The sequence below is a fragment of the Triturus cristatus genome, chromosome 3_2, assembly GCF_964204655.1.
Source record: "Triturus cristatus chromosome 3_2, aTriCri1.1, whole genome shotgun sequence".
NCBI classification, from domain to species: domain Eukaryota; kingdom Metazoa; phylum Chordata; class Amphibia; order Caudata; family Salamandridae; genus Triturus; species Triturus cristatus.
In genome coordinates this window covers 865,811,899-865,837,234 of record NC_140584.1, presented here as the reverse complement: position 1 = coordinate 865,837,234, position 25,336 = coordinate 865,811,899, and the positions used below count along the sequence as shown (strand labels likewise).

At 42.5% G+C, this 25,336-nt stretch overlaps 1 protein-coding gene across 3 annotated transcripts in view; it reads left to right on the top strand.

Annotated features, from left to right (window-relative positions):
- The window catches only part of NUFIP2 (nuclear FMR1 interacting protein 2), a 140,383-nt gene extending 117,166 nt beyond the window's left edge, over positions 1-23,217 (top strand). For all 3 annotated transcript variants that reach the window (XM_085649203.1, XM_085649201.1, XM_085649202.1), the window contains 2 exons: positions 11,798-11,830; positions 19,152-23,217. In XM_085649203.1, the coding sequence (XP_085505329.1) occupies positions 11,798-11,830; positions 19,152-19,204 (86 nt within the window). In that variant the 3' untranslated portion in view covers positions 19,205-23,217. The remainder of the gene's footprint in view (positions 1-11,797; positions 11,831-19,151) is intronic.
- Positions 23,218-25,336: the final 2,119 nt, after the last annotated feature.

The window sequence follows — 25,336 nt, the reverse complement described above, 5'->3', positions numbered from 1 at the left end:
TGCTATCCAGAGGGAGGGGGATATTTTTTACAATGTCCTACTCTTAAATCTTTTCTAATCCCACTACCGGTTCAAATTTGCGGTTTAAATCTCCCCCCACAATTACTATTGCCCTTGGGTCAATTGTGCTTAAAAACTTGTCTAGCAGCTCTATTACTTGGGATACCTTACTGGATGAACTTGGCCTATTATAGATGTTTACTATATAGATTTCAGTTTTATCATATGTTGAGATCTTTAACCCCAATAAATCTTGTGATGGAAAATCCAGATGTGTTATATCTATGCTTAAAGTGATTTTTACCTTTATGACCAGGCCACCCGAGGTTCTACATCTAGCTGAGGGGATGGCATTAACACTGAATGTTTTATACTCCAGCTTATGGGGAGTTTCCAGGGCTCAACTTGGTTGCAGCCAGCAGATTTTACTGAGATCAATATATATATCACTGCCATTCGGCATCCTTTAGATTCCTTTTCAGCCCTGCTATGTTCCATGATATCAGTCGTATTACTGGTTGTTGGGTTGGTACATTTGGCATATGTGTGTTATCAAGGACTTGGTCTGCTCCTCTTTCACTCCTGATTGCATGAAGTTTGTTAATGAGGTCAGATGGGTATAGTTCATTACTATGTAAGGCCGGGTGTAACAGACTTGGGGCCACGAGACCCGAGGGCTGAAGTGCCCTCTGAGTGGGATCGGTGTGTGGCATGTCTTTGTAAACCGAATAGTCAATCCGTTCTCTATAATGGAGTGAAATCTGAGTCGGAGAGTCTAGGGGTGCCAGTCAATCCACTTTATCTAAAGCGGAGTCTGAACCGGACCGAGTGCCAAGCCTTTTGTGGGCTAGGGGCAGAGGCATGCTGCTTAGATTAGATTTCATTTGTATACAAGTAGGTGAGGGTGAGCATGTCCTTACCTACAGTGCTATTAAGTTATGCACAAAGTTCTCGTCCCATAGATGCAGCTCAATAAAGTCCATTTGAGAGGAGCGCTGACTTAGCCTTTTCGTCCATAGTATATCTTCTCGGATAACCGATCTACACCCCTAACCTTTCTAATCCAATTGATTGGTTTATAGATTAGGGAGTTGTGATCTTCGTGTTTAATGTGTGGGAGGATTTTAGGCACGTTTATCAAGTAGATGCTCTTTGCCAGGCAATGGGTCAGCTCACATGTATCACTAGGGTAACTCTTATTACTGTCCTCGGATATTTCACTTCTACCCACTTTATAACCCCCTACTTTCTGAGTCTTCAGAATGAAGGATCTTGTAGGGGGGCATGTGGGAATGGACATCAGTGGGGTGGTATGTGTGGGCTTGCGAGAAGCGGTATTAACCTGGTGAGAGTGAGGAATTCTTTTAGAACCCCTAGAATTATCTGGAATATATGCTTTGGGAGACTTCCTACCCATGAGATGTTTCACCTGGTCTGTAAGGTCTAAAATTAGCTTTTTAAGTAAGGTAACTTCGGCCCTGCGATCCTTAACGGGTCTGTCCCTACTGATGTGGGCACTTCTAACTGAACCTCGTTTCTATGGTTGGTTAGTTCATGCTACTCATTGATAATACCTAGACTCAGCGGACGGGATACCATCTCTACTTCAACCACCCTTCCCACATTATCAACTAGGTCTTATAAAGGAGAGAACCTGTTGGTTAGAGGGATGTTCGAAGAATTGTTGGTGTTGTCAGTAACACCAGTGTTTACGACTGTTATACTGTCCTCAACGATCGAGGGAGAATTAAGAATCCCTGGTTCTACAACATCAAAAAACAGCTACGGGTTGCGTAACACTGCCGTGACTGGGGGGCTTATTCCTTGCACTCCTTGTGTTGCGTTTAGCAAAAATGGAGGGAATTCGTACAGCGGGTTTAGAATTTAAACTGTGGGAAGGAGAAGTCTTGACTAAAGAATGAGGATTGCCTGTGGGGACTGGAGTAGGTTCAGGTGCTAATATACATTGGCACTCCTCCAATAGATCGTCAATGCGAACTAACAGTGATTAGCTGCTGATCTATGGGCAACTTTTTTGTTCTACTAGCTTTCAAACTGGCCCATCTGACTTTACAGCCCCCTCACTAGTACTGGACTTTCTTTTCCCTATTATGCTAACAAAAAAATATCACCAAGAAGAAGAAAATATAAACTCCATGCAATGGACATCAAAAAACAATTACAAACTTAGTACAACACAACAATTACTTGGTAATGTATATAAAAACAGAGTAGCACACAGAGTTCAATAACAAGGAAGAGGGGGAAGGAGATTTAAGGAACAGCGTTCAGGACTCAGTTTGTGTCTTGACAGATGAGGATTCCAATATGTGAAAGCAAAACCAAGAGAGGTAGCCCAGCCTAGCCTTTTCCTGACGCAAACAGACCCTCTCTCGGCCAGCGCGTGGCCCAGGCATGCCAGTGCGTGGCCCAGGCATGCCAGCGCTGTGGGAGACCTGGCCGATTTTTAAGTGCCGCCTGGCGGTAGCAGGGTGCGGCGGTGGCATCCTCGCCGCAAAGCTGACTGGGGGTTGCAGTCCCAACCTCCCCAGAAGCCCAGCGACAGTGGTGGCGGGCTGGTGAGCGCTCTGGCTCCCCTGCGGCCGGAAAAACCAGCAGCAGCAGGTAAGACCGGTATAAGCTCCCATGCTGCATGAGCCCTGGCTGATTTTTAAGCGCCTCCTGGCACTAGCAAGGTGCGGCGGCCTTGCCACTGAGCAGGCTGGGGGTTGCAGTCCTAACCTCCCCACAAGCCCAGCGACCGTGATGGCGGTGGTGGCGGCGGGCTGGTGAGCGCTCAGGCTCCCCCGCGGCCGGAAAACAGCAGCAGCAGGCAAGACGGTATATTGACAGTTTATTAGGTGATCTTTGATGTTGTTAACCCATTTAACAGCAAACCAGGGCAGTTCTAGAAGTGCATCCAAGCTCTGCATTACGTGCCAGTACTTTTTAATGAAACTTTTAAACTTGTCCATGTGGGGATAGAATGTGGGGGACACTCATTTGTCACTAGATTTTTACATTCTCACTTGAAGAAATTTCACTTTGTGGCTATACCAAGCCCTCTTCAGGGCTGCTTGTACTATTTTACACGGGTAACCTCTGATGATCAATCTGCTTTGTAATACAGCCACTTCTTTGAAGTAATCCTTTTTATTTGTACAATTCCTCCAAAGGTGCAGGAACTGCCCAAGTGTCCTCCAATAAGTATAAAAAAAACATAGGAACGCGTTTTGGAGTTCTGCTCCTTCACACCATTCCCACTCCTGTCAAAGTGCGTGGATGGCGCCAACAGTCCCGTTCCTAAAGTCCACCCTCTTAGGAGGCGAACTCGCAACTGGTTCTGGCACCACCTGAGTTTCTTGGACAGAAGAGGGAGAATGGGAGGGTTGGTGAGGAATCTGCGGCTAGATAGTCTCCACCAGAAAAAGCTTTACCAATTGTTAGTAATTTGTTCTTCTAGCCTTTATTAGCCTGCTGCAGAGCTGTGAACTTTGCCAACAATTGTTTCCAAGCGCGACCTATAAACATGTCTGCCGTCTTGGAATGTTAAAGTAATGATAAAGAAGAGCAAAAGCGGTCAAAGATAGCGGTCTCTCCAGTCACATTCTTAGGTGGTCATCTTTGAATGCCTTTCCCGGATTATTTATCTATCTTTAGATTTCAAAGATAGCTAACATGTTGGGAGGAATATGTGAGCCTTTTTGGAAAGGTTAAGAATATGGTGCCCTACATAGCGCAGTGAGTGGCCGGTTAGCTTTGTGTGGAGGTTGCTGTTCCCTTGCACAAGGGAAGAAACACCGAATTGTAAAAGTGAAAATGTATTTAAAAAAAGTATACTGACATACTAGCCAACCATGCTGAAGAGGAAATGTGCGAACGTTGTGCACAAGATGTTGTGCAAAATACTGTCACTCACAGTGAGGAGAGCCAGTGGCTGACATCCAATTTCCCCATCCTATATGCTGTGGTCGTAAGCAAATTGTGAATGTCAACTTAATTTACCAGCAGGTGAAAATTAGTCACTCAAAGTCCTTTGTGTATCTTTTGTTTAAAAAAAAAAAAACTGTTGGGGCCTCAAATTAATACTAATTTGTAATGCTTTAGGGCTCACCGTTGCAATTCATCCCACTTAAAGCATTGTCTGGAAGGCCGCACCTTAAGTTGGGGGGGGGGGGGGGGGTGGGGCCTTGCCTTTTAGTTATCATCTGATCGCAGGCGTGACCATTAATGGGAATTTTGGTGGGGTGTGCTACTGGTGTACCTTGCTCTTGGCAAATGTTTAATGTGGAAGTTTGCCAGTTTCTACATGCCACGTTTATCCGTTTTAGATATACATTGCTGTATTATCAGGCTGTCCCAATCTGAAACAAATCTCCATGGAGGTATCCTAAGGCCCCTGTTTGCTTAATATTTGCCCCAGTTAATTGCACATTGCAATGCCAAGATCACATTTGTCTTGGGTATTCTACATTGACAGTATCACTGTGCTCAAATTTGGTATACGTTTCCATGCCAGTGTTTACATTTGCCCCATTTTTGATCACTCTCTGTGATAGCTCAGTGCCCCAGTTAGATGCATGATATAGTCATTATCCAGTTAGGTGTCTATTGCTATGCAAGTATCCTCTTTATCATTGTAACTTGGTCTCAGAGGGATATAAGCAGCTGCATCCACCTCATCTCTGTGGGCAAGTAGATTGTGAGTTTTTTCTCACCCATTCCACTTCTGTTTGCATTGGACAACGGACTGGTTCCATGGGTACTAAAGTTAGGTTGGCTTCTGCTGCATAAGTGCTCCTGTTTTTACAGCCACACATCAGTCTCCAGAGTTGTTGGGCACTGCTTTTGCTCATCTACAATCTGAAGAGCTCAGCTGGAGAGAGCTCTGCTCCAATATGTCCCCCCGAGTAGCAGTTCTCCCTTGCTGCATGTGTGGTGGTTTGATGTAGTGGAGAGAAGCCAGCCCTGTTTCTTTGCACCACAAATGGTGATCATTCTACAATAGCACCTCGCCAATACTTCACTTGATCTGCAAAGAACATAGACACACCAGGAAAGCTTTGTGGCACCCTCTGGGAAATATGTATGCCTTTGCCAGTTTCCAAATCAAGAAACTTATTGTAAAGTGGGTGGCAAATGGTACTTGTTTAGCAGCCAAAATCTATGCCTCACACAGGGTCCCTTCTTATGATTAATAAACAGGATGCTAACAGCTGTGACACTTACAATTCCCTCCCTCCCTGCATTTAGTACACATAATAGGGTTGCTATCTTCTGCACAGGCCTTTTTATTCTCTTAAGCACTCTTCACATAGCTGTCATGTGACTCAATTTTGTGTGATGCAGTCAGTCAATCCTGGTTTATTACCACACCCCTTTTTTCCAAACTGGGATTTTTCTTCCCATACTTACAATGGCACGTGAAATATCCAAAAAAGTGCAAAGCCATAACTGGCTGGTATCGAACATGATATGGGTCCAGTGGCATATAGGTCTTGAGACCAGACCATACATTATAGGTTCAGGATTCCTTTTCATCAGTATAGATCAGTGCAGAACAGGAGCTTTGGCCAAACCACGACTCCGAACATTCAGAGTTATCAAATCTGTTGTACAGTAGAGAATAAGTTTATTCTTGCGTTGCAGAGATGCAACCAGGACACCAGAGAGGCACTGCTCAGTGTTGTGCTTGGAGTGCAAACAGTTTTAACTTTGACAAAAATCAGAGGGACTAGCCTGCTCTTTACTAAAGCAGACATCTGTGGGTGCACCATATGAACACTTTTACCGTGTGAATCTCCTCTCGATTCACGTGCTGCACATTATTCAGTCTTCCAATGGTTAACCCCTATGTATTTTTTTGTTTTCCCTTCTTTTGGACCTCTATCACATGTCATGTGCCCTCACCCTTCCTTGACTTTCAATGTAAGCTCCCTGTGCTTCAATACGTGGTTGCCATCTTCAGATAATGTTTCCATCATTGAGTTCATAACCAATGTTTCTTTTTTTTTCAAAACACACTTTATTGATTTTTATTTTGTCGAGCCTTGTGCAATCTTGAATACAGTTAGTACATAGTTGGATTAGAAAAGCGTTTTGTCATAAGTAGTTGAATACCAACATGTTACAGCTAGTATGTGGTGGTTCTCCTGCATAATTTATCAATTTGGTCAGACTTCGTTGTCATTCCATCAGTGCTGGCTTAATATATCTAGAAATGTTCTCAAAGTGATAACTGAGCAATCCAAACCCTCCCTCTTCCCCCTCCCCCCAAGAGTTCCAAACCAATGCGGAGGGCTTTGGGTCGACAGTCCTTTAAAAGAAGTTGTTGATATGGCCCCCAAGATTCATATAAAATGATGGTACTGAAAGTCAGTGAAAAATAGAGAAAATGTTGGGCATACCAGAGATCCATGTAGAAAATCAACAGGGAGACAGTTTTTTTTCTGTTGGGCGTTGCCTAGGATTGGGGGTAGACAATCCCATGGTTGCTTCTGATTTGGCACAGGAGGACACCTGAAACATTTGCAATCTGTACCTTTCAAAGGATATTAACTCTGAGACCTGTAAGGACTAGAAAACCTTTCTCCCACGAACCTTGTAGGTCAGCAGTAGCACAAGTGAAACGGGTATCCATAAAAGACCGGAGATTGTAGAGGAAACCAAAGAGGCCCAGGAAGAGCAATAATCTGACTTTGAGGACTTTGATTCATACATTTAGAATCTGTGTGCTTTACTGAAAAGTTGCCAGAAAAAACATGCTGAAGCTGAAAATAAGCCTACCACCAAAATGATGCATGGTTGTAACCTGTCCGTGTAAAGAAATTCAGACTTGTTGTTAGCCAAGCAGCTGTAAAAGTATTCAGCAGCTGACCTGACACAAAGTAATCCCCTGGGGAGAAAACCAAATACACCAGTTGGAACAAACCTTCATACTCTGTCTGAACTCTGAAAGGGGTTTCTGAGGAAGGAAAAGAACACTGCAATGATACAATAACACCTTAAAAGAAGTGCACTTCAGCAATTAATGTTGAACAACAAGTGCTAGACCCTGAGAAGAAAAAGCATTGTCTTGGGGCTGACGTGGCCGCATTGCTCCAAATGAACCATTTGATGAGATTCTTAAGTCCTATTGAATACCTCCGAAAAAAAGGCACAGTTGTGCTGGAAAGTGTGCCTTCCTGCACAAAAACAATCCTGCCAACAATGCAGATACCTTTGCACTATGATGCAAGGGTGCCTGCGTTGGAGCTAGCCACCAAATTATGCGCTGGCGAAAAGGACAGGAATACACCACATCTTAAAAATACGGTCCTTCCCGATCGAATTGGCGTAGGGCAGCACAGCAAAAGACTTGAGGCACTGCCCTACACCATTTCATTGTAAATGAGGCCCATAGATTTTAGTAATACCCAGACCCTATGTAATGCAATTTTTATATAACTGTTCCTTCAACACCACAGGGATAGTAAGTGCTATGTAAATACAATGACCATTAAAAGCAAGCACTTCACAGCTCAGTTAACTCTGTGCACTACCACTCAAAAAGCTTCAAGTAATTCGATCAATTAACTGCAATACCAGTCTCCAGTGCTGTGAAATCGAAGCCAGGTAGAAGCTAAACGCCCCTTTCTGCCACTGTGCTGCTGGACAAAGAAATGGAAATGTGCACAACTAATTGATCTGTATTTTTAAAGGATTTGCAGATAAACTCATTGTACACATTTGTATTTTCTTTCAGGTCAGCAGCACACTGACAAAGGCGCGTTTTAGCTGTCTGCCTGTCTTGGTTTTTACAACACAGGAGAGTCCCTGAATAACAATCCAGCCGAAGTATTTTAACTACCAGAATTAACAGTCTGGGATGTTGTCTTTTTTTTAAATTAAGAACGCGACCCCCTTCTTATGGCTCCACGGCCCCCCTGTGGGTGGCACCCCACAGATTGAAGACCTCTGTTCTTGATGGTTAAGAAGAGTAGTCAAGGAAAAGCAACAATTTGTATAGTACACATGGTAGAAAAGCAAACTCTCCTCTTTTCTTAGGAGGTAGTTGCAAGATGGATAGTGTAAACAATACAGGAATGCTGTAATTTGGCCCAAGAAACTTGATTTAAAAAAAAAAAGCGCGTTCTGGAATGGAACAAAAGTAACCACCTAATAATTTCTGACTAAAGTCTCAATCGGAGACCTATAAAGACCGCTGAGCAGACGCTTGTTTCCACTGACTTTTTGTCTGGATATTTGTGTTAAATCATTAGCCATATAGATTCTTGCGTACAAGGAATTCCAAGCCTTCACAGCAAGCCACAGAGACTTGGATTTGTTAATTATTACCGATCAGGAATACACCAGCAACAGTGTAACAGCCTTGATTTTCTTTATCTCACATTGCATTTGCCAGCCCTCAAAGTAAGCCACAGGGCATTGGATTTGTTCCCTTGGTGGGGAAGCCATTCCCCCTTCTTTCTTCCGTGATTGTGCCTCACCGCGTCTTTCCTGATATCAGCAGATCTTTTTGGCCGCCCCCACACTACGCGGGACACCTTCCTGTATTTGGGGCTGTCCTGTCCTGAAGAAGACCAGCCGCAACACATCAGTTATGCGTTGCTAGGGTCGAAACGTCGACATGTTACCTTGGTTCAGTCTTGGATATCTCTGGGTCCCATTTTTGAGCAATTTGGCCTTTTACCAGAGAGATTTCTACAGTCGTTGTTGTCCTGACCATTCTTGAGAATTGTATATATTTGGCCATAGGTTCACAATTGTATATATGCACTTCGTCACCTGCACTGAGCACTTATATCACTCTGAAACACTTGTCACTTTCGTATTTTGGTTTATTTGTTCAGCCCGAACATATGTATATTTACGTTATCTGATGAAAATATTGATAATTCAATAACTGTAATAATCATTCTCTTGCAAGTACTTTTGAGTCTTTATCTTTTCCTTGGTATTCTGATACTTGTCTTTACTTTGTTGCACGCATTGATTTGTTTTACTTACATTGTTACTAGATTCTTTAAGTGAGCATAAGTTTCCATATTTATAATAATTTGTTTTTTTCAACAAAGCAATTGTTGCTCCCAGACAGAGCCATTGTAGTTAACTATATAAATGGTAGTAGCAGGGTCATCAGTATACACTTTCACAAAACACTGTTGTGTTACCCATGCAAACTGGGCGGCACAGGTGACTCAGAAGGTTCCTAAACACCTTTTTGCAACCACTCACACCTCATTCCTACCTTCCACAAATAACTAATACTGCTACATAATCCATGCACATCATGTGAATCTAGGAGAGATTCATGCCTCAAAAGGAAAGTTACTTGACTCTAACAATAGTTTTTCTGCTTGAAGCTATTCTAAATTTGCATGCGACCCTCTCAACTTACCAGTGAAGGTGCTGGGGGTAAGCCAGTAGATGGATGCAGAACCACACAATATAAAATACCCATTATCAATGCAAGGGCGGAAAGAATCTGAACACTGTCTGAAAGTTGGGGCATTGTGTGCTTATCTTTGATGTCTTAGGGGGCTGGCTTTATTCCCCTGGTCAATACCCAAAAGTTGAAATGTGGAGAGGATCTTGCCCCAATCACTAGGTATCAGAATAATGCACAGCATGTGAATCTAGTCTAGCTGCAACCTTCAAAACTATTGTTACAGGTAAGTAACATTTTCCTTATTTCACTCTGTAATGGGGCAGAAACATTGAGTGCAGGCTTCATTGATTACGGATATCTTTCCTATCCATTATAAGTAAGGATTACTGTGAGGCTATTGATGCTGGCTGTTGATCGATGGCCCTGGCAGGATTGAATAGAGGATACAGTTCCAGACAACCACCTAAGAAGGAGCTATCCATGGGAGCCTGCTGAAGGAATCTTTGGCAGGGCTGCTGTTCTGATGTTAGAGGTGGCCTTGCCATAACAGTCCGTTTCTTTGCAGCTCTCTATTTGGCTTACCCTGGATACCCTTTGGTATACAAATGGGTACCTGGAACCAATCTACATCTTACTGACTGTTGTAATAGTCTCCTTTAGTTTACTGTCCAGTTCTCCTGCACTACCTATATTGTCATTGTAATGGAACACCATGGTTTGAATCCCAGGACATTGTCAGTTCCTGGAAGCTGTGGAGATGAACAGTCAAAGTCAGTGCTCTTACACTTACCGGTCTGGTGTAATTCCCTCACTAACCCCAGTCAGGGCGAAATTTGTCTTTGGTTGCTTGTGTTCCAGTTCAGGGAGGACCTGGACTGACCGTTCGGACGAGACTGCTTCTATTGGAGCAGTGCAAAGCCTGATTTGCATTTGGCTGGGTCCAAATGGAGTTGGCATGGAAAATAACGATTAACTGGGATACGCTCCAGAGTAATTACCAGTGACTGAGATGAATTTAAGCATCCCATCTATCACTTTTTGTAAATGTCTGATACCCCTGTGGATCCTACCTGCATGCCAGGAAGCTGCAGCCGAAGTCCAGGTATAGCTCACTAGCCAGATGGAGTGGCTGTAGCATGCCGCCACAGCACTGCAGCCACTTGATAACTCACTTGTGTTGTGGTGTGCAAGAGGCGTACAGCATGAGTGAGAAAGGGAGCACACAAGGAGGTAAACTGTCCTGTATAATGAGTCGGTGATCGTCAGGTAAAACAAAGATTGGAGTCTACCATACTTCTCCACATGCCTGCCTGCTGTATATTTCTTAGCAATATGCATGAGTATGGTCATCCATAGAAACTGTTTCTTCTTGCCTCCACAGCTCCTTTTCTGGGGTAGACCATATCTGTTACCGCAGGTGGCCTATAACATTTGCCACTTCGGGCGTGTACTTCATTATGATTTTAGCACCCTAAGTTTGCTAAATTGTTTGAGTCTTTTACGCAAACTGCATCATTCATGGGGGGTTCTCGAGCTCTCACCCCTGCATTCTAGCCAAAAATGACTGCACCTATCGGACTGCTGTGAGTCCCTTGTGGTGACTTACAATGAGAGGAGTTGGCCTATTGGCTATGGCGGTCGACCTCGAATCTGGGTAACTGTATTAAAAAAAAAAAAAAAAAAAAATCTCGCCAATGACGCTGAACACCCTGTGATTCTGGGCAAATCAATTTAGCTCCAGTGCCTGACAAAAATGAATGTCCTCATGTAATTAAACTGATGCAATGTAAAGCTCTCTGATACCCTATTCGGGTCAAGGTCCGCTATATAAAACTACGTGAAAGAAAGAAACAAAAAAATGATTGTTCCCATTAGCTAAAAATTGTAAAGCAAGCCATCAGTTTCTGTATATCTATAGTATCTTTCTCTGCTATCGGTTTAGAAGCATTTCCAGAGTCCGATACAATTAGTGTCACTAAGCAAACAAACCATTTCTTCAGGCACAAGAGTGCTTGCTTATTTGAGGTGCTTTTGAAAATTTAGTACATTACTTGAAAAAGGAGCGGAGGCTTTTTTTGGCTTGCTGGCTCTGATAACTAAAAAAGGAAACATTAACTCATTGTGAATAAATTCAAGTGGATGTACTTGATTTTAGTTTAGTGGTGAAGTGCTCTTGATTTAATAGTTTCATTTGAGTTTTATATTTCTCTTTTAATGTTTATGCGATTATCATTTGCCTATATACACAGAGGGGCATACTGAGAGACAGATGCCAAAATTAGAAATCAATGGTTTGCCTTTTAGTAAAAACTTAAAGAGGTTTGCTGGTCATTTTTGTATTTGCATGGCAGCAGCTCATTGACTAATCTCCCACACAGCCAATGTAATCTTTTCTCTTTCTTACAGAAATGGAGTCCATTTGGCATCTTCAGAAGCAAGGTAGGCACACAACACATAATTTGATATTGCCTTAGTAGATGTGATTGAATGTGCATGATGGACAAAGAGGCATTGAACCGACACAGGTTTGCTATCTGACTCATGTGAACACATAGAAGGTGAAGAGGATTTGGCAGTCCTGACACATGGTATTTCTTTGTATGTGCTTCATATAGCAAATGTGATTTTAATTGACATTTTATTTTAAGCTTTTTCCTTTTCTTCCTAAATTGTATATTCTTATGTCTGCCCAGTTGCAATCTCAGTGCTTTAATAGACCTTTAATGAGTGTATCAAAAAGAAAGGAATGGGGAAAATAAGTTTCAATAGCGATTAACTTCTTACCTTCTCTAATCTTGTACATGGTATGAATGACATCCCATTGAGGATGGCAAAGGGATGCAAGGCTAGAAACCGTCTTTCTATGTATGACATTTATCCAGCCCCTGGAGAAATTGTTGGAGATTTTGCAGACCATTAAGAACTATGTTCTCACAGCCCTGCCCCTCCAAAGGTTTTTTCCAGTTATATTTCATGACTTAGCCTGCAACATATTGGAGGGGAAATGTTGTTTTCCAAATTGAGAGCAATACTGTAAAAGTTAATTAAGGAATTGATCGATAGTTATGCTTATGAGCATTTTCCTGCTTCTCCACTTGAATGGGCTTGGCATCCTAATGACAGCAACATGTTCCTGTCAGTGCCCACAGAGCTCATGAGAAAGTAACATTTCCCAGCTTTCGTAATAGAAAGTTTCAATTGTATTAATTACATGGAGGTGAGGATTATGCTCTTCCTTCTCCACTTTATTTCTACCGCAGTCTTCAAAAACAACAATCCGTAAACTATATTCAAGCCACTTATGTTGTCCTTCCCTTTCTTTCTTTGTTATAGTGGCTTGTTGCATTTTACTCTTTACTCGTGTTTGGAGGTTTCATTCCCTACAAGGATGAAACACCAATTCCACAATCTTACATAGACAAATTAATGCCATGTCCGCTACATGTCAAACCTGTTTCATTTAAAGATCTTCTGACATTACTTCAATATTCAGTTACTTTATCAGAGGAAAGTAATCCTATACTTATACCGTACAAGCATTCATTACAGCTGCACCTTACTTTTTTTCACCTGTATGTCACCGGTACATGAGGGTGGGGTACAATCTCTTGTGATAGTCTAGTGGGGAAAACCCTTGCCTCCGTGTTCTTAATAGAAATGAAACTTTCTATCACGAAAGGTAGGACATTTTACGTTCTATCTTGGGGCCGGAGACCAGGATTATGTTCATTCAAAGCTTATCCACAACTATTTATGCAATATGTAGGACTGGTATAAAGTGGAACCTTTTGAACATAGAGCCTGTAGGCCAGTCCCTTGTGTTAATTATGTCCTTTAATCGCTCACTCACAATGAAAATGCTTTGGAATCCATTTCTCTGTGAACAGAGTTATATCCATTAATTATCCCATCCTCCTGCATCGTCCACTTCACCCATCTGACGATAGTGTGAGCAGAACCGCTTTGAAGGTGATCTGAATGGAAATTAGGAATAGTCGATTTCTCACAGGGCTACAGCTCCTCATTCATGTTTTTTTAAGCATTTAGGCACCTTACCACTCATAGTTTGGGAGCCTTATTGAAGGCTGGGTAGGATTTCACCCTTGAGTTGCATTTTGTCCGTCTAGAAATGTGAAAGTTTACCCTGCCAGGGGTAAATACCCTACCTGTGCTATCCAGAGCATGAACTTCGGAAACTCTCCTACACAGGATGAGATGCAGTAACATGGCCATCTTATCTGATAGTTCCATCCTGGAGAGATTCATTATTGTGCCACGAAAGAAATAGATTTGAGGACTCTGACATCCCATTGGGATGAGTATCTCTATTCAGAGGGAAGGGACAACCAAATTTCCCTCATTAACCTATTTACCAAGGTGGTGTCTTCTGATGGGAGAACAGTCTATTGGGAGCAAACTGGTGAAATGGCTGAACTGAGCTATTTACTGACCTGTAAGCCATGCTCTCAGCAGTAGAGTATACGAAATTTAGGATGTGGACAAAGTCGAACCCCACAGGATTGTATCCCTTTGCATACACCAACGCAGTCACCTCATCCAAGCTGACCTACTTCGCTTAACTGTCCCATCTGTCCATGATCTAGCCAAAAGTTGTTCAGCTTCTTGAAGGTCTTGGACTTTCCATCGTTCCCTGTAAGCCGCTAGGCCATGAGAGGTAACTTCTCTTCCATCACCAGGGGATGAAGGTTACCGAGGGGATCCTGGAACCAATCTGGAGATTGGGATAAACCGATTGGAGAATCCCAAGGAAGTTCCATCAGAACTGGGAACCAGACTTGTGATCTCCATACCTGCGTGACAGTTACTAGGGTTGCCTTCTGGCTCGAGGGCTGTGTTAACAATCTCATGACCGTTGGAAATGGAGGAAAGGCGTATCCCTGTTACTTCGGTCATGAAGGAAGGCATCCGTCGCTGCTGTTTGCAGATAACCGTTTCCAACTGAAGTAGTTGTTCAACTGGCTGTCCTGTTTCTAAGCAAACAGGTCCACAGTGAATGGACCCCATTTGTGTTCTGTAGACTGACTGATATAGTTTCCACAAGCTCATGTCTTGTCATTTCTGTGAACACCAGTCTACTACGTTGTTGGCAAGGTATTCTGAGGTGACCAACTCCTTTTTGTCCAGACAGAAGGTCTAGAACTTACTGTCAATCTGCTAGGATCTTCGATTGTGGCCCCTCCCATAATAATCGATATAGCGCCCACCCCTTCATAATTCCAGTGGTTAGTTTAACGCCTGGCCGAGATGCTGTGGATCGCCAGCAGGCTGCAGCAATTCACATTCTCTCTCATCCAGAATTGTAATGCAAAGGTGCCTGCACTAGTTCAAGACATTTATTAGTACTGTTCTTTAGCAGTCCAATTTCCTCCTGTGGGCAGCTTGCCACATCTTGCACCCAACTGGTTTAGCTGGCATCTGACTATGTCTGAGCTTGAACTGAGAATTGCTTGTCCATTCCAAGCCTCCAGGTGCGTCTGCCACCATCTCCTCTCCTCCATGACCTCCTCTGTAAGGGAAACCTTTTCGGGTTAAGTTAGTCCTTTTCCTAAATGATGGGCTTTGAGTTTGAAATGCCCTGTAGTGGGGGAGGGGGAGAAATATGGCTTGTTTCAAGGACGACAACCGGCCCACCAGGCGAGCAATTTGATGCAGCTAGATGGATTGTCATGAGAGAGTCTTCAATCAATCAATCAATCATTGACATATATAGAGCGCACTATATACCCGTAGGGTCTCAAGGCGCTGGGGGTGGGGGGGTGCCGCTACTGCTCGAACAGCCATGTCTTCAGCTTCTTCCTGAAGGAGAGGTGGTCTTGGGTCAGGCGCAGGTCGGTCGGGAGGGAGTTCCAGGTCTTGGCGGCCAGGTAGGAGAAGGACCTTCCTCCTGTGGTCGCTCTTCGGATGCGGGGGACGGCGGCGAGGGCGAGGTTGGCTGATCGGAGGTGGCGTTTGGGAGCGTAAAAGTTGACTCTGCTGTTGAGGTAGCTCGGGCCTTGGTCGTGTAGCGCTTTGTGTGCGTGGGTGAGGAGGCGGAAGGTGATTCTTTTGTTGACGGGGAGCCAGTGAAGGTCTCTCAGATGTCCGGAGATGTGGCTGGTTCGTGGGATGTCGAGGATGAGTCTGGCTGAGGCGTTCTGGATCCGCTGGAGTCTCTTCTGGAGCTTGGCGGTGGTACCGGCGTAGAGGGCGTTGCCGTAGTCCAGTCGGCTGGTGACGAGGGCCTGGGTGACTGTCCTCCTGGTCTCGGTGGGGATCCACCAGAAGATCTTCCGTAGCATGCGTAGGATGTTGAAGCACGCCGAGGAGACGGCGTTGACTTGCCTGGTCATGGAGAGGGAGGAGTCCAGGATGAAGCCCAGGTTGCGTGCATGGTCTGTCGGTTTGAGTGCGGTGCCCAGGGCGGGAGGCCACCAGGAGTCGTCCCAGGCGGAGGGTGAGGAGCCCAGGATGAGGACCTCCGTCTTGTCCGAGTTCAGCTTCAGGCGGCTGGTCGTCATCCACTCGGCTACGTCCTTCATCCCTTCGTGTAGGTTGGCTCTGGCGGCGGCGGGGTCGTTGGTCAGGGAGAGGATCAGCTGGGTGTCGTCGGCGTAGGAGATTATGTTGAGGTGGTGTTGCCGTGCGATGGCCGCGAGGGGGCTCATGTAGACGTTGAAGAGGGTGGGGCTCAGCGAGGGTCCTTGAGGGACGCCGCAGATGACATCGGTGGCCTCTGGCCTCTTCTGCAGTTCCTGATGAGTTTTTGCTATCTTCCTTTAGTGAAGTCTTGTCTATAGAGTCTGACAAAACCCCAGGAAGGTAGTCCTCTGAGCAAGTGTGAGAAGTGACTTTGTCTTGTAGATGACAGAGCCTAGTTCCTCCAGCAACTGACCTGCCATTTTGAGGTGTTGCGACAGCCGTCTTGAACACAGGTCCATCAACAAGATGTAATGTTGTCCAGGTAGACAATGAGTCGAATGTTTTGGGATCACCGATATTCCACAACTAGTTTTAGCCGCTTCTTTAAGCACTATGGTGCAGGAGACAGACTGAATGGAAGCGCTGTGAACTGGAAAGCTTGACCCCTCCAAAGGAACGGTAGGAATCTGTGATGCAGAGGTTAGATGGAGATAGTCGGGTATGCACCCTTTTTAGATCCAGCCGAGCCATCCATTCGTCTTACCTGAGCAAGTCCCACTACAGATGGGATACCTTTCATTTTGAAGTGGCAACTCATCAGGCACTCATTGAACTCTGAGGTTTATGACTAGCTGCTGCCCTCTTTTTGTTTCTCTACTAAGAAAAGATTGATCACCAAACCATTTGGATGGATGGATGGATGGATGTTGGTTGGATTGTCAGTCCCCTTTTGCCAAGCGGTCTGTTACATTTCGGTTGATAAGAGACGCCTCCTGTTCTGAGTGATGGGGGTCTTGGCCTGCTTGGTTGGGATGGGGTGCCATAAAATTCTATTTGGAATCTTTGCACCATCTGCAGGATCCAGGTGTCCACTGTCCATGCGCTCCAGTTGGAGTGAAGCTTGCAAATTGGTCTACGCCGCTAAACAGGAAGAAGGGAGTACTCTTACCTGAATTCATTCCGTGCAGGTGTCCACTGGGGGTTGCCTCTGGCTCTACGCTTTTTCTGAAAACCTCTTGAGGGAAGAAACCTCAACATCTGCCATGATCGTGCCAGTGGTTGCGTCAGGAGCCTTGGCTTCTTGGTGGGGCTTGGGAGAGGAAGCGGCCAGCTGAGGACACTCTACCACGACTAGCCCTAGAGATTCATTCTAATGGCCAAAGCATGGCCAAGGCAATTTTCATTCACGGAACTAATACAGCTAGGAAATGAAAGGTTTGCGAAACTACTGTGAAATTTTAGGTACCATGTCTTTGAAGCATCGTTTAGGAAAATATGTTGTTGCATGCTAGTATTTCCAGAAAATATTCATAATGGAGAATCAGTGTAGCGATTTGCATCAAAATTATAGGGAACATGAAACTAAACTACCATTGCAAAGCCAAATGGGTATGATTTTAGTGGTCAGCTTTTTGGTTATGTCCATGTGTGCCTCGTTTTGACATGGGTTTTGTAAAACTTTATTGTATTGGGAGCTGCCAGGGCCTCATCATTATAACAAACATTTGCAAACGAGTATTTTTGGTCATAAAAACCAAACATTGCCACAGTAGTTCTTGTCACTGAACTAAACTACTTTGCGCGACAATATGCTCCTTGTGAAAGAGCAGAATGCTGTCGCTCAGTCAAGCCAGCCAGTAGATGGAACATTTTAATAAAAACAAAATGCAATACCTAAACAGGGGCCCAATTCTTAAAGAAAGTCACAAGTATACCCATGGTATATGTCCTTGCAGTAATGCAGATTTATGGCTTTCATGAATTCACAAGAATTTGCAGAAGTAGGTCAGGAAATTGTACTCGTAGAAAATATTTGTGAATTGCATTTTAGCACTGGCAAATCATGTATAGATTTCCTCAGTCGAAAATCTGTTGCGCTCTTAACAAGTTCACTTTCCCACTGACCACTTTTTTCCCCAACCCTGGAAGATGTGTTACGTCTGCCCTTGTCAGTAGTACATTTCCAACCTTTCTCTGCATGGGAAAATATTAGGAACAAGGTAATAAAAACCCATAAAACATGCAAGTTAGTAGGTTTGTACAGAGTCCAAAGTGCATTCCAACCATGGGGAACTATTGCTTACCGCTACCTCCAGCCCTAGTATGTAGATCTGTGGAAAGGTGGAAAACAAGAAAATTGCTAGTATTCAAACCCTACTATGGTTTTTGAGTTCTGGCATAATCAGAGAGGCTATTATTTGTTGCCCCACTAAAGTGACAAGTGGATTTTGTTACAGGACAAGTAGTGTTATGAAGCAGCCTGTCCCATGGACAAGTAGAAATTTTATTAAATTCCACATCCCTGACAATGTACAGGTAATTAACTTGCTTTTGGCTGTTTGCCTTAGTACTTGACTAATTTGCAATTCCGATATTATATAATTAAGTTTCCTTGCATACCTTTATTTAATTCTTACCAGTGACTATTCATTTTCATGTTGACGGTTGCCACATCGCCTTATTAGTACACAGTAAGTTGCAGCTTGCTTACTGTAAGTTCTGACTTGTTTCCATTTACTGGACACGTTTTACTTTCATCATTTATAAAAGATACTATTTGTTTTCTGAGATGAAGATTTTTATTTATTTGATCCTAATTAGTTTGGACGTTTTATGCTATTCTGTCTGGTGCCATCTACTAATCCAACAAATATCCGTCTTGATCAGCCCCTATGAAACACATTTGCTGTTAGAAAGATGAAAGCTTCTTTTCTATCTTAACTTAAAACAAGAATTAAGCATATAATATATTTTGTGTGAGCTTCATTTCTAGACAATACATTCCTGGATCGAGCATAAAAGTGGTTTGCTTTGTTTCAATATTACTGACTAGTATGTTGCAATGCAACTGTAATATACATAGGTTTGAGTACTGTCTGAACTTGGACGTAATATTTTGAGTCTGTTCGATTGCGTGAAAGGCAGCTTTTCCAAAATAAACCATCAAAAGTGCTTTTGAGGCTTGCATCAAGTAATATTCGAATAGGCAGCACTTAGCAGAACTGTGGGCTAGTTAAGACATTTCTTTATAGTAAGTTCTTCATTGTCTTTGAAATGTTCACTGCACTGTAAAAGTGTTTGATCCATCTTTGACTCCCTGTTCCACATTTTCTTTTGCTAGATCCCAAAAGGATAATCACTTATGATGAAGCCATGGATTCCGCTGCACATTGACCATCATGAAGCACTTGTAAACACCACCGTTCTGTAGCATCCGACCTATTGCAAAAACAGGACATCATGGTCAGCTTTCCTGCATCTGGGGAGTGTGTTGCTGCCTTGAAAAGCCAGAAATTTAATGATTGGGGGGGTTGGAGGGATTGGTTATAATATATACACACATAAATATATATATCTATACATAGTTATTTAATAAAAGGTTGACTGCAATTGATTTTAGACTCCAGAAAGAAAATTTAAAAATTTCTGCAGACTTATGAAAAAGGTATTAAGTGACCTCAACAGGCTCCCCTTCTCTCAGTTCCTCAACCATACCTCTCCATCGAATTTAAAAAGCGTGGGTTACCTAGACTTGGCTCATAAGCATGATTATAACGGTTTGTGCCGTTCTAGAACAACCCCACGTGTGTCTTAATGTTTCCACCAATTGCAGGTTCTGTCTGTGGATCATTTTCTTGGGATATCACTATGTGGAAATGGACGTTTTATTTGACAAGTCCCCTTTTTATGGATGTATTACACGGAACAATACAGGAAAAGAAATCTGCAGTTGGGATGGATTTCTTATTCTTATGTTCCCCATATATTTGTTTTCTTTTATCATCCATCGATTATTTTAGTGGGTCTTTTCTGAAAGGGAAGCTTCCAGTCAGTTGGGGAAAGGCAAATGCAAGTGGAGATGACATTATATTAGGGTGCCTTGACATGGGGATGCTTGTCACAAGTATCATTATGAAACAAGCCAGAACACAAGAGAACTGATTATTTATCTATCTCTTAGGTGCAGTCCGTCACTTGTTTTGCTTATGTAGAATGGGGAGCATACAAATATATAGATTTTTTTTAAGTGTTCCCGCATTGTAGGTGTTACATTGCCCCTCATGACCTACCGCGTGTTCCTTTGTTTTGCAGATGTATTTGTTTTTCTTCGCCCTCACTAGAAAACCTTTGATCATCAGTGTTAATGTTCATTTAGCAAATCTGTTCCGTGTTCCTCTTTCTCACTGCAGTTTGATTTGGTGGTCTTAACTTCAAGCAAAAGTTCATATTAAACGGAGCGGCCATTTGTGTTATGTACAGCAGATTTTTGCACAGCCTTGTATTTTGCATTTGAAAAGACTTTTGGTAAATGCCAGATTCTGTTCCTTCCGCTGGAATAACTGCTAGCTCTGCTTCCGTCTATTTGGAGATACGTTTGGAAGAATGTGATGGTAGTTACTTCCTTGAGGATCTAATTATGGACCCACATTGTCGCAAGTTATGAGTTCACTGTCCTTTAAAGAGTGATGTGTAATGGTAGCTCACCTTCATCCAGTGGGATTTTACAAGTTCTGTCAGCTGTGGACTCTTAACAGGAGATTACTAATTTCCTGGTATTTTTTTGTAATGGAAAGTTTAACTTTTTAAGCAGTGGTTAAAGATTTCTAATTATATTGGTAGATTTTGTTTAAAATATTAGTTCTATTTTACAGGGAGCGGAGGTACATAACAGCTAAGTGCTAACATAGCCAAAAGTATCTATTTTAAGTTAGTGCTTAACTGAACCACCGTGCTTATTAAAAAAACAAATGTATATAGATATCAAAAAGTTTTCCGTCACTTATTGCAACAGTAAGCTAGAATACTTTCTCCTCAGCCTTGTCTGTCTCCTTGGTGGATTGTGTGTAATGCACAACATGATCACAGCTAGTGCCTTTAAGTCTGCAGGAGAATTGGTCATATTCCAAGGCACAATAGCTACAGTCTTTTACTTTGTTGCTTCCCCGAGCTTCTTCTGGAGCCTAGACCTAAATAGCTGAGGTGACCATACCCACTGCCCACAATGCACCAGAAAATTCCAGTTCATGGGGCTGACCTGGGGCTTGCTGATGCACTAGAAAACAAACCTTTTCAGGTAAATTGATGATATTCTTGCATAGTTTATCATTCGTGTTTCAATATCTCTCAGTGCTTTTTAGAGAGCAGTTGTTGGCTGCTTGTGTTCATCTCTTCAACTCTGTAAACATCCAGTCTTATTACACAAACTGCAGTTTCTGCCATCGAAGGCTTTATGTGGCTGCTGTTTACTTGTAATCCGCAATTTATGTGTGAATTACTGAGACGACCATACCTGTAAATCCTCAAACTTTGATTTAAAGGTTTTAGATTATTGAAACTACTGTACATACAAAGACGGGCGTTATTAGACCTAAAGTTGATAGAGCAATTCTTCTGTACTAACCAGGACTGACTGCATATTCATTCTTAACCTTGCTCATTTTTACTGGCTTTAGTTTAGAGGTGATTACAAGTTGACTAATGTTCTTATTGATTATTTACCACAATTAATTTCCCACTACACCCTGTAGCACAGTGTGGAGCAGTTTATCATAACTGATTGTGTTCCTTGTGCATCATCTTTTAGGATATGATCTCCCACCATTTTCTTCAAGGTTGAGAACATGAATTTGTACTCCAAATTTGGTTTTACCAGGAATCGCTAATGATTTTTGATGGTAAATTACACAATCTTACATCCAATTATTTCCAAGGACTTGTGCTGCTTATAAAAACTCATCTGCAACCTGCTTGCATTTATTAGAAATCAGTCAGTACTAGCTTCTATTGATGTCATTCGGAATTTGGGTGCTTGTTGTCCCCTCTGGAGAGTATCTCGCCTGGACATTCAGTATGGACTTTTCCTAATGAGGAACAGAGGCAGGCTTATTTGGATGAGGTGTGACTCTGTCTAGAGTGGCACTGTTGGTGAAAAATGGTTTTGATTGCTACCCAGAGCAAGGGGTTTAGACTGTTTGCAAGCTTTGCTCCCATTACATTTTGTGTGTTTGAGGTGATATAGCCCTGCCAAGAAATGATGAAAGGCTCATGCTGGTCGTTGAATATGAACTACTGAACAATGTTGAATGCATATGTTAAATGTTTTGCATAATCTAGGTTTTAAAGAGATTTGCATTGTTTTTGTCTTCATATTTTGTTCAGTCAGGAAGTAACCAAAATGTAGCATTGAATCCCTGTTCAGGGCCTTGATGGTGTATTGTGTTTAATACCAGTGCATTGTGTTTAATTTCTGCTAGATGTCTGGGGCCTGTAGACATGGAGTGCATGAATTGGGCAATTGTTCCTATGCAATAGATTGGGCCACAAGAGCTGCCACACTTGGGTACATGATGGTGATGGGCAACAACATATTATCTAGTGAGCTTCTACAAGATGGCAGTGAAAAGAGATTGCTCCTTCCTAGTCTAAACCTAAAGTTTGAAGATGGGTCTCAATTCTGTACATTTTAATGGTAAAGATATTTCTGCTTTACCTGAAGTGGTACCTCAGTGCTCAGCCGGTCTATCTTTTTATGTTGTCTGAAATGAAAATGCATGAAAAACACTGTTCATATAACCTAGGGATTTTCATATTCATCAATTTATTCTAAAAAATTGACAAGTGTGCATGTTTTCAGGGATTACCTTTATAACTCTTGCCTTAAGCTGTGTTTGCTGAACAAAAACGATAGTTTTTTTGTTAAGTGTCTGTGATTTCTCACCACTCTTGTCTTTTTATTTAACAGCATCCCCACCTAATTCTGTCAGTTGTATCATGGGCGCTCTTGTTCTAAAGATGGGTCGTGGGTTCTGATTTTTGTTCCAAGACAAAATTAATGAAGCAACTCTTATCTGAAGGAGGTAGCAAGAAATATGTCGACTATGTTGCTTCTCGGATTGTTAACATGTAGATGTAATGTGCCCTATTCATGATAAAACTGGTGTACTTTAATCTGGCACATGTTGGTCCGAAACTTAATGAAAGTTTGGACCAATCATGTTGTCTTGTGCTCAAGAACCATATCCTTGGGGTAGGTTCTCAACTCAAAACGTTTTCAATTGAAGTTTTAATCATGACCGCTCCCCTGAGCTCGTCAAAGTATTGTCTTTCCCAGCACATGTTTTTTGTTGTTTCTTTAATGCTGAAATATCAACCTAAATGAGAAGTTTAAATAAAAATAGTTATGGACATTCTTGTTTTCTAATGTATGTGGGTTAAAAAGGTGGCCTTTTGTGACATTTAAAAAGATCTTGTTTATTGATTTATTTTTTTCATTGAGCTGGACTAGACTTCTACACTGTCACTTTCATGTCATGAGTTTTCAGATGTCTTTTTGTGGATTACTGGGGACTCCGTTTGAAAGAGAACACCAAAGGCAGTTTATGGCTCTTTTCTTTTGTAAGTTTTATTTGTGTTGGAGTTTATTTCAAGAGACCTTGTATGTACTTCAGTCATGTGAGGCCACCTGTCGGGTCAGAAATTGCCCCATGAAACTAGTTTGATCTTGTTAGTCGCTTCCCGCTTTAATGTATTGAAACAATTCACAGGTCTGTGCAGGTATTTGAATAACTCGTTCAGGATTGGATTTTATTTTTGTCCTAAATTTGACTTCTACGTTCTGCCTACAGAAAACCAAGTCTGATAGAGCAGTATAATTCTGAACAGGTCGGATCCCAGGCTAGTTATTGATGACACTTCTCGTAGCCTGTATGGTCCTGACCTCAAATCTTGACTTGGCAGAGCTTGCTAGGTTCAGGGGGTATGACTAAGCAAAGTACTGAACATACGGTATTTAGACAATTTGAACGTGTATCGCATGGTCAACCAGTATAACACAGCCATTTGTCTTTCTTGAATGAGGCATTGAATGAACTCACAAAAACCCCTTTTATTCGATGAATGACTATGCCATTGTGAGCGTACAAGAAGTCTCCTTGATCAGTATTTAGACCAGTACGATATCCCTTCCTTTTCATTGTTGAGTTTGACATAATGAAGTTGAGGGTAGGCTGCTATTGTGCTTTGGAGTACTTTCCCATTTTGTGAGCATCCATGTGTTATGTTTTCTCACTTCTTGGAACCTGGACCACCCTAGCTAACCACTGATTAACTCGTGCAGTTACTTGTAGTTGAAAATACTTTTTTTCTGAATCAAAAACTGCTTCTTGTCTTGATCATAGGTGTGACTTCACCCTCTCATGTCCAAATTACTGAAAGTTGTATAGTGTATGTATTCATTATACTCTCCTTTGCGATGTATGGTGCTAGCCCAGAAGGCATATTGCAGGTTGTTGGTTTCCTCAGGCGTCTAAAATACTTCTTATCATGCCGTTCTCCTGCACATTAATGTGAAGTAGCATATTTAGGAGCGTCCAATACGGTCTTTCAGCACCTAACATTTGGTTCTATTCAAAAGCCAATGCGTCATTGAAGTTACGTGCCGCTTATTTGTTTACCTCCGTTTGCTCCGTACAATGCCGTGAGGTTGTGACTTAACATGTTTTTTCAGGTGAACCACACAAGTTTCAAAACAGGTAGCCGCTCCTTGAATAGAATTTGATAGGCTTGTGCAGGGAGTATTTGAGGCAAGGATATGTTGCAGAATTAAGTCTCTTGGCTACCATCCCCTTTTTGGTGTAAAAACAACTTGGTTTCTGTGTGGGGTATCAGACTCTTAACCCCTTCAGTGCCCATGACGAGCTGGACTCGTCATGGGCCACGGTGGCGCTGTGCCCATGACGAGTCCAGCTCGTCATAGACCCCGCCCGCTAATGCAACGGCCGGCACTGGGCGGGGAAAGGGGCGGGCACTGAAGGGGTTAATTGCCAATGATCATTGCGATGTATTTCTTGCTGTGAATTTAATTTTCCATTTTATAAAGTCTTAATCACTTACTGCTATTCAGCACATGGTAGTGGGATGGAAACCTTTGCTGCTGTTAACACTCTTAATTTAAACATCTGTTCCCTGCATTAGTGACTAAACTGAGATTATTCTGTGATACCAGCACTGTGTTCCCATGTGTAACAGTATAGCTGTGCCCTTTCATACTGTGACCTATAACAGGACAGAATAGAGATGAATTATTTTGTTCATTTTTTTTATCCCATGGATACAATTAAAAAAAATATCTTTAGGTATCCTTTATTTTGATCGCTTAAATAATTATATTCTGAGGAACTGATTGCCAGTGTTACCATTTAGACAGGTCCCAACTTCAGAAAAGAAAGGCTGCCTGATTTGAAATCCAAAGTAGATGTTGGATTGGAATGAGGCAATATTGGGCCCACAGTGAACACACCAATGCAC